General features: G+C 53.6%; 2 protein-coding genes across 2 annotated transcripts; one reads left to right on the plus strand and one right to left on the minus strand.

The window, feature by feature from the left end:
* The first annotated feature begins 221 nt into the window (after positions 1 to 221).
* On the plus strand, positions 222 to 5,088 carry NCU09048 (hypothetical protein). The gene has a single exon (XM_953459.2). The coding sequence runs from the start codon at positions 963 to 965 to the stop codon at positions 4,278 to 4,280; it is 3,318 nt and encodes a 1,105-aa protein (XP_958552.1). The 5' UTR covers positions 222 to 962; the 3' UTR covers positions 4,281 to 5,088.
* Positions 5,089 to 5,969: 881 nt separating this feature from the next.
* On the minus strand, positions 5,970 to 7,833 carry NCU09049 (hypothetical protein). Its single transcript, XM_953460.3, has 2 exons — positions 6,672 to 7,833; positions 5,970 to 6,572 (listed from the first exon to the last, which is right to left on the minus strand). The coding sequence occupies exons 1-2, from the start codon at positions 7,097 to 7,099 to the stop codon at positions 6,482 to 6,484; spliced, it is 519 nt and encodes a 172-aa protein (XP_958553.1). The 5' UTR covers positions 7,100 to 7,833; the 3' UTR covers positions 5,970 to 6,481.
* Between the last annotated feature and the right edge of the window lie 877 nt (positions 7,834 to 8,710).

The following is an 8,710-nucleotide window of genomic DNA, read 5'->3' on the forward strand; positions in this document are numbered from 1 at the left end:
CAGCTCCCTCCTTCCCGCGTTCTCCCAGTAGAGTGGACAGCGCGGCGGGCGGAACCACCTGCCTGCCCTGCCCTGCACCGCAGCGATAAGGCGATGGACGCCAGGTACCGCCCGTGCCGTCCGGCCCACCAGGTAACCACCACCTCCTCCTCACTGTGCCCACTAAAAACCGTAACGTAGCCCGACCCGACCCAAAAATTCCCCGTCACAAGTGAAGTGCCCGGAAAGTCTACGGCGGGGCCCAGAACAGAATCCCTCCCGAGCTTCGCTCTCAGTGTCAGTGTCAGTGTCAGTGTCAGTGCCCTGAACAACCAGGAGACCGCACTGGATCTTCCATCCTTCAGTCAGTCCACTTGCACTCCCGTCCGTCCTCGGTTTCGTTTTCCGAGAATCTCTGATCACAGATCCTCACTCAGTCATCCGGCCGCCAACCACCTCACCACCACCACCACCACCACCACGACGTTCACGGTCCACACCTTCACACTTTCACCACCCGCACCACTGTTTGTCTACACCATCCCAGCCAGCAGCCGCCTTCTATCTCTTCCTCGCTTGTCTTCTTGACGAAACTTCCTCTCCTCCCTCTCTCATCTTGGCTGGATCCCTAGGTCAGGCTACACTAGACTACCATACACTACACTACTGCCTGGGAAACAGATCCGCTGATCGGCATTGACACGTCGGCCCCCCCAGTCCGTCGTTCCTCATCTACCACGCCCGCCGCACCCACGCCTGCGCACCTGATCCTCGCGAGAATTTTTACGCTTTCTTCTCCGGCCAACCGACCGACCACCCAGCGCATATCGCACCGGTAGCCTCGCGATAACGGCAACACCCCGCCATCTGCTGTCCGTATCCCGCTGCTGACTACCGCTCGCTACCAAATCGCACACGCACATCCCCGCACAAAACACCCCGTCGACCGATGACACGAGATCCCCGATCCAAGGCTTAGAACAATGGCGAGTCCGGTGGGGGAGGATAACTGGGTCGACTTTGTCGACCACCAGCTGCGTGGCGCCACCGACTTCGAAGGCCGCGTCAAAGTCATCGAGACCTTTGGTCGCGCCGTCCAGGCCGAGCCCGGCAGCCTCAAAGTATGGATGGCCTACTGCGAATACTTCTGGTCGCTCTATTCCGACTGCCAGCCGGGTAGCGACGCTGGCTGGCCCATGGAGGAGCAGCGCGCCGGCTGCGAAACCTTTACCCTAGACCGTGCCCTCAACCTCTGGCAGGAGGGCTACGAGGCCGTCCAGTACCGGCTCTCCGACAGCCACCAGCTCTGGAATCGCTGGGTTTCCCTCGAGATGGAGCTGCTCGCCCGCACAGCTACCGAGGCCGGCGTCCGCCGCATCACCCATCTCTTCAAGAACCGACTGGCGGTGCCCCATGCCGCTTGGGATAACACGTCACAGATGTTTTCTAGCTTCCTCTCCGAGTACAACCGCGTCAACTACGAGTCCGAGATGCTGCACGTTACCGCTAACGCCCGAGACGCCAAGCGCCTGTACGAGATGCGCGACCCTTGGGAGATGAAGCTCAACCAGGCCCAGAAGGTGGGCGATATCGCGGGCATGAAGGCCATCATGACCGAATACATTGATTGGGAGATTAGGCAGGCCAAATCCAAAAAGGACCATCATAGCTTGCTCAACATCCGCATTTGCCTGGGTCTGTTTTCGCGTGCTCTTACCGGCATCATGTCTTCGGATGAAGCGACCTGGCTCAACTTTCTCGTTTTCGTCTCAACATGGCACTCGGACATCAAAATGGGCCGCGTAAAGATCCCCTCGTCTACCCTGCCTAACATGCTGGACGTCCTTCAGCGCGCTGTGCACCACGTTCCCTGGTCCGGCACGGTCTGGGCCCGCTACATCCTGGCTGCCGAGGAAGCTGGCCTAGGCTTCACTGATATTGAGCGCATCAAGCACGCAGCGACGAGCTGTGCTCAACTCGATCGTGATGGCATGGGTGGAGTTCTGGAAATGTACTCGGCTTGGTGTGGCTACCTCAAGCGCACCGCCATGAACCCCAACGCGACTGAAGAAGCCGTTGACCTTGCCGAAGTCGGCCTCCCGTCCGCCCTGGAAGACGTTCGACACTGGGGCAAGCGACGGTACGGTGATGCCTACCAGGGTGACCCCAACTTCAGGTTAGAAAAGATCTTGATCCAGTTTCTAACCGAAAAGAAGGATGACATTGATGAAGCACGCAACGTATGGGAGCAGCTGTCTGTCATTCCCCTACACGCCAATAGCTACGATTTCTGGCTGGCTTGGTTCCTATGGGAAATGCTCGTCTTCGCCTCTACCAAGAGCAAAAACCGGAGTCCTACACCTGCTACCTTGGCCCAAGGCTTGCGGGTCCCCTCATTTGCCACTCGTGTTTTCATCAAGGCTCTCAAGGTGCGCACGCTTGACTGGCCTGAGAGGATTATGGATGTTTATCTACAGCATTGCAACGATTACGAGCTGGCCGAAACCCTCCGGGAAGCCCAGGACACCATTTACAAGACACGAAAGGGCGTTTCTAGGCGTCGCGAGAGGGAGGCTGCCCAAGCACAAGCGGCGGCACAAGCTCAAGCCCAGGCCGCGTACGCGGCACAGGCGGCCCAGACCCAGGCCCAGCACCAACCGCAACTACACCAACAGCAAGAGAAATACCCACAGCAACAATACCAGGATTACCCCATGACAGAATCCCCGCAAGCTGGCACATCACCCAGCTCCAAGAGGAAGCGCGAAGATGGTTTTGAGGATGAGGTTGATGACTGTGCCAAGCGGGCGAAGAGCGAAACAACTATGAGTGCGGCTGAGCTCAAGCGTGACAGGGAAAACACATCGGTTTTTGTTCACAATCTCCCCGAAGGCATAACCCAAACCAAGCTACGACAGTTCTTCCGCGAATACGGCCACATCAACAACATTGACCTCCAAAAGAGCGAAGGTACCCCGGCTGTGGCGCTGATCGAGTTCAAGTCGCCAGAAGATGCTCGGACAGCTTTGCTTCGCGATGGGAAACGCCTCGGCGAATCAGTTATCCAAGTCAGCCCGGCAACCGATTGCACTCTCTTCGTGACCAATTACCCGCCTGAGGCAGATGAGCAGTCTATTCGTGATCTTTTCAAACAATGTGGTGACATTCACAGTATCCGTTTTCCCAGCCTCAAGTACAACACCAAGCGTCGGTTCTGCTACGTATCCTTCCGCGACCGATCCGCTGCAGCCGCGGCCACTCAACTCGATGGCAAGCCGTTGGAGGGAGGAAAGTACAAGTTGCAGGCCAAGCTCTCCGATCCGGGCCACAGGCAAGTGCGCCAAGGAGCTCAGGCCGAAGAACGCGAGCTCCATGTGAACAACCTGCCTCGTGCAGCAAGCGAAGAGGACGTCGAGGGTCTCTTCCAAAAGGCCGGCAACGTCGTCAGCGTCCGTCTGACGCGCAACATGGCGGGTGTTAGCACCGGCACCGCGTTTGTGGTGATGGAAACCAAGGAACAGGCAGCCAAGGCAATTGAGATACTAGATAAGGTGATCTTTGGCAACCATCCCCTCAAGGTGGAGGTGTCAAAGCCGCCCACGCGCAAAACCACCGCGACGAGTCGAGCTGACGGTGAAGCCGAAGGATCGCCCGAGTCTAGCGCCTCCGGGTCGGGACCTAGTCACGTGTCTGGGCCTGAGATTGCCGCCCGTACGATCGCCATTCTTGGCATTCCCGACACGATGAACGACGCGCGCGTCCGCTCCATCGTCGCCCCCATCGGCGCCATCAACAAGCTCGTGCTCCACCCGCAGCACGGCGGCGCTGTCGTTGAGTTCGCTGATGCGGCGACGGCCGGCAAGGCCTCTCTTGTGATCAATAGTACTGAGATCGAGGGCGGTAAGAAGCTGCGCGTCGGGTCCGTCGGTCAGCTGTTCAAAGAAAAGGCCGAGAAGAGGATAGACAGGATCGATCTGCCCCATCAGCAGCCGCCAAAAAAGCAGGACGATTCCAAGGCCAGCAAGAAGGGAAAGACCGCCGCGCAGCTGATGCCGCCGCCGCCACCCATCAGGAGACCGCCTGTGTTGGGCAAAGCAGGGGCCAAGAAAGGCCTCGGGTTCGTCGTTCCTGTCAGCAAGGTGCAGAAGGAGCAGAACGCTGCTGCTACGGCGGCGGCGGCGAAGGATGGCTTGGGCCCGGAGCAGCACGTCAACGGTACCGGTCAATCGTCGCCAGGCCCACCAGTTGCTCAGAAAAGCAACGCCGACTTCAAGAAGATGTTCTTGGAGGGAAAGAAGTGAAGGAGATGGGATAGGCAACCAAGGCAACAAGCAATAGCAACAAATACACAAGAAGGGCATGGACCACAAGCACAAGCAACGAAGATGCCTGATTGGATCCACGGAGTTGAACGGTCAGGGGCCATTGGGCACAGTATGCCGGGACAAGGTCAAGCAAGGTATGCATAGGATCACGGTTTTAGTCAGGGCTCAGGGGGCTACATTTGACCGCTTAGGGGAGTGGTTGGGTTGGGTTGGGTTGGGCTGGGTTGCAACTTGCATAGGGCATGATGAGCATGAGCATGAGCATGGGAATGAGTAAAGCATTCCACCATATGAATACCTAAAGTTTGGGATTCGCCTAACATGGAACTGAAGTGTTCGGAGGATGGCGGAAATGCTTGGCGGGGAAGGAAGGAAGGAAGGAAGGGGGGGTTAGAGCTTGTTCAGTTGTGTTACCTAGTGTATGATACCATGATTTGAGAGGAGAGAGAGATGAGAGATTTTTTTTTTTTTTCAAATGAATGAAGAAGGTTCAAGAAAGAGTGAAAGGAAAGGAAAGGACGGGATCATAACTTGTTGAGGTAATGTGGGGAGCAGGACAACATGAAGGAAGCGAATGACGACTGACTACCTAACCTAGACTTGGTGAAGGGGATGAAGGATTGAGAGAGAGAGAGAGAGAGAGAGAGAAAAGGATGTGATTTTTTTGACCTACGCTATCGATCCATGTTTGTATCATGCACGTCCGTACGCCGCCATTGCGCTGGTTAATGTTTACCTACCTACATAGCTAGGTATGCAGGTTTTGGTCGTTCGGGTACCTTACATTAGGTACCTACTCTTTGTGCGTGGTATGGTCGTTCGGGTACATCGATTGCTCTCTTTGTGTGTGGTAATTGAGTCGTTAGGACAAGTACGACTCGATGAATCTATACCCTCCCCCATCCCTCTTATTTCTCCAGGAAGTAAATCATCATCATCATCATTTCTTCTGGTTGAACCATGATCATCAAGTTACCAATAGTCTACATGTAGGTTCGTATAATTCACAGCATTAAGCGAGGAGTGTGGAAGATGCCCCTATTTCTCTTTAGGAAGTATATTATCATTATCATTATTATTATTATTTCTTCTAGTTAAACCACTCAGGATCAAGTTACTAGTCCATGAAGGTTCGTCGTATAGTCCACACAGCATTAAGGATTTTTAAGCAAGGAGTGTGGAGGAGAGAGAGGCAAGTTGATTAGTTTTCTCGAGTTCGGTGAGGTTCGGTTCGGTGAGGTGATGAAGATGATGATGGAGGTATCAACAATGGACTGGGAAGCCGAAAGTAAACAGTGGGTGGGTACCTAGATACCTAGGTACCTGTCTTACCCATCGCATCGAGTCACGTTAACTTCCTCGCCTTCGCCTCTCTCTCTTATTGAAGCTCAACGAAGTTGCCTATGTAGGTAGAGGTAGTAGTACCCTGCTCGTTATATTCGGCTCTTGGTGTGTGAGAGGGTGTCGGTGTGAAAGCTACAACATATGTCTTTGCTGATGCATGGTGGTCACTCAAACTCAGTCCAGTCGAGGACAGCACAGGGCATCAATTACACAAATGATCTTCATCCGCGGTCAATTCCATGTCTGTCAACATACAACGAATTCATACGGTTCAATTCTGTCAATAATACAGCGAGTTCATGGGACATGTAGTGGGTAGGTACGCATGGAAAAAGATGAGAGATTTTCATTGAAGGGTATGTATTCCATCCAATCCGTACGTAGGTATTAACAGCCGTTACTCCATTGCTTCGCATCGATCCGCCATTGCCTTGTTAGGTACCTTAAAGTAACATTGTGGGTATTAGGGGTATTGGGGTATTGGTGGGTATTAAAGGGGGGAAAGCCATGATTTCTCGCCTCGCCATCATCATTTCCAGCCAGTCCAGTCCAGTCCAGTCCGATATCATCCGTCATCAAGTCGTAAGTAGGTAGGTATTAGAAAAAGACCATCAAGGTCTTCACAATAGGGGTATCCGTCTCTCACTTCCACCAGGTACTACCTGTCATAGACACAAAGTGAGGCATCGCGGCAGACGGGTGGGTAGCTGCATTGATGATGACCTCCTTAGTTTTCGTTTGCTTGCATCGTTTGTTTGTTCCAGTCCAGTCCAGTTTCCATGAGCACAGCCGCAGCATCACTTCACTTCACTTCACTTCACAGGGAAGGAAGCTTAGACGACAGCAGCAGTAGTAGTGCGGGTGGGAACAGTAGCGCGGTGCTGCTGCCACCAGGCGTAGAGGGTGTTGAAAAACAGGCCGAAGCTATTTGCATAGGTAGTTGTCAAATCGTTAGCATCCAGTTTTCTTCGTTTTCATATCACATCTCTCCATCCCGACGACGGGGCGAAACATGCAACTCACAAAGCAATAAACGTAAAAGCCTCCATGGCATGCCACTTCCTCGCCACATGGCGACTCGACCAGCTCTGCGCAGCAAACACCACCGACACCAGCCACAGGTAGCTGAAAATGAGGTTGAACAGCAACGTGTAGCCGGGGCGGGGGTGCAGCAGGAACGAAAGCAAGAAGAAGGCGACCGTGAAGACGGCGATCACCAGAATGTACACTATGCGGGCGCCCGGGTACGCGTCGTAGTACTTCTTGAACTGGTGGATCTCGTAGGCTGCGATGCCCAGGACGATGACGGAGGAGATCCAGACAAAGATGTTCAAGAGCGAGAGGATCGGGTTGAAGATGCTGGGACGGTCACCGCGGGTGGTGCCGGTGGTGGTGGTTGTCGTGCCGGTGGTGCCGGTGTGAGGGGTGCGGGGACCGCGTCCGAAGGCCATGGTGATTGATTTCGGTGTCTTTAGATTACGATTATGGTGGTAATGGTGATTGAGTGTATGTTCTTTGTTGATACTGCTGGTGCGGAGGGTGGGCTGTGATGGTAGTGGCTGGTTGTCCTGCGTTGTTGTTTTTGTTGTTGTTGTCCTAGCAAACTGAACTGAGGGAGTAGAGGTGATGAGCGGGAGTGGGAGGGAGGGAAGAAGGCTGGTCTTAAATCTGCAGTGTGATGAATGGAATGGAATGTCTGGTGGAAGTGACGGAAGGACTGGACTGGAATGAGCAATCACCCTTAACCCATTCTACTTCGTCACTGTCCAGTTTAGATTTCAAGTTACCTCCCGTCATCTCCGGCATCATGCTGTCTGACTCTTTCCTGTCCTGTCCTCTCCCACCGTCATCGATAGGTTCTTCCCAACCAGTCACAAGCGAGGACTCTTGTCTCATCCATGGAAATGTGGCAGAATGATGTGACGGATGATCAAGGACTGGACAGGTTTGTACACCCGCAATTGACCAAATCATTTCATCCATCCATCATTCCTGCCTGCCTTGTACACTACACAAGTCAAGTTGAAGGTGCCATGCCATGGTTTGCCATGCTTGCCAAGTCCCGTCCGTCTGTTTCCCGATACCTATCACTCTTGTCTTGTCTGCCGTGCAACCAGCGACGGAGATGGGCATTTGCTCCGTCGTTGAGCCATCCACATATCGCGTTGATCATGATGCCCGCGTCCCAGCAAAGAAAAACGTGGTGAAGAAGAAGAAACGAAAAAAAAAAGACCCTTCATCCAACGAATCCCTGTGAAATGTGAATCAATCCTTCCCGAGACCTCCCATGTAAACGCGTGCTACTTGTCTTTGTTTCTGACGTCGGTCGGCGCCAAGAGAAAAATGCCGAGATGTTGACCACCATCTGATTGCTAACAGTTTTATACCATCTTGCTCACCATATTCTGTTAGTGTAAAGAGTTCACCCCCGATGGTGTCCAACCAGTGTCTACGTCACTTTGCAGGGGGGGAGGATCACCACATGTCAGTCACCCAAAACCTCACCAATGACGCTTCTCCGCTAGTGTAATTGGGCCAGTCGAGACACAACAAATCTCCCACCCATTTACAATTGGCTTCCCACACCATCATGGGATCAGGCTCTTGCGTCAACGAAACGTTGGATGCCCGACCTGTGGTGGTGATTCATCATCCTGACGACTGCCCAGGGAATACATGTCGAGATGTGCGGAAATGGCTGGACCGATGCGACGACATTGATGCGACGACGCAACTACCACCACCACCACCACCACCACGATGGTCTTCTGTCGCAAGGATTGGCGAAATGCGACGGTGACATCCGCAACGGTTATCGGCACTGTGTTTCACTTTAAGTTCAAGTTATTGTCTCTGTCACCAACGACAGACAGCACCGACACGTGTAATGAAACTCTGTGCCGCAGTTCTACATACGTACCTAGTATACTACGGAAATATGGCGAGACAAGACATGATCCGCACGACGACGACGACGACGACGGCCATAGAAACCCGACATGCGACGACAATGCGGCGACGACGACAACAACAGCTTCGTTACGGTAATGTATATCCAAGGC

Source organism: Neurospora crassa, linkage group VII, assembly GCF_000182925.2.
Source record: "Neurospora crassa OR74A linkage group VII, whole genome shotgun sequence".
Lineage (NCBI taxonomy): Eukaryota > Fungi > Ascomycota > Sordariomycetes > Sordariales > Sordariaceae > Neurospora > Neurospora crassa.

Coding starts and splice junctions, on each gene's coding strand:
- NCU09048 (XM_953459.2), top strand. CDS start 963: ATGGCGAGTCCGGTGGGGGAGGATAACTGGGTCGACTTTGTCGACCAC.
- NCU09049 (XM_953460.3), bottom strand. CDS start 7,099: ATGGCCTTCGGACGCGGTCCCCGCACCCCTCACACCGGCACCACCGGC. Junction 6,573..6,671: donor GCTTTTACGTTTATTGCTTT/GTGAGTTGCATG, acceptor CTATGCAAATAG/CTTCGGCCTGTTTTTCAACA.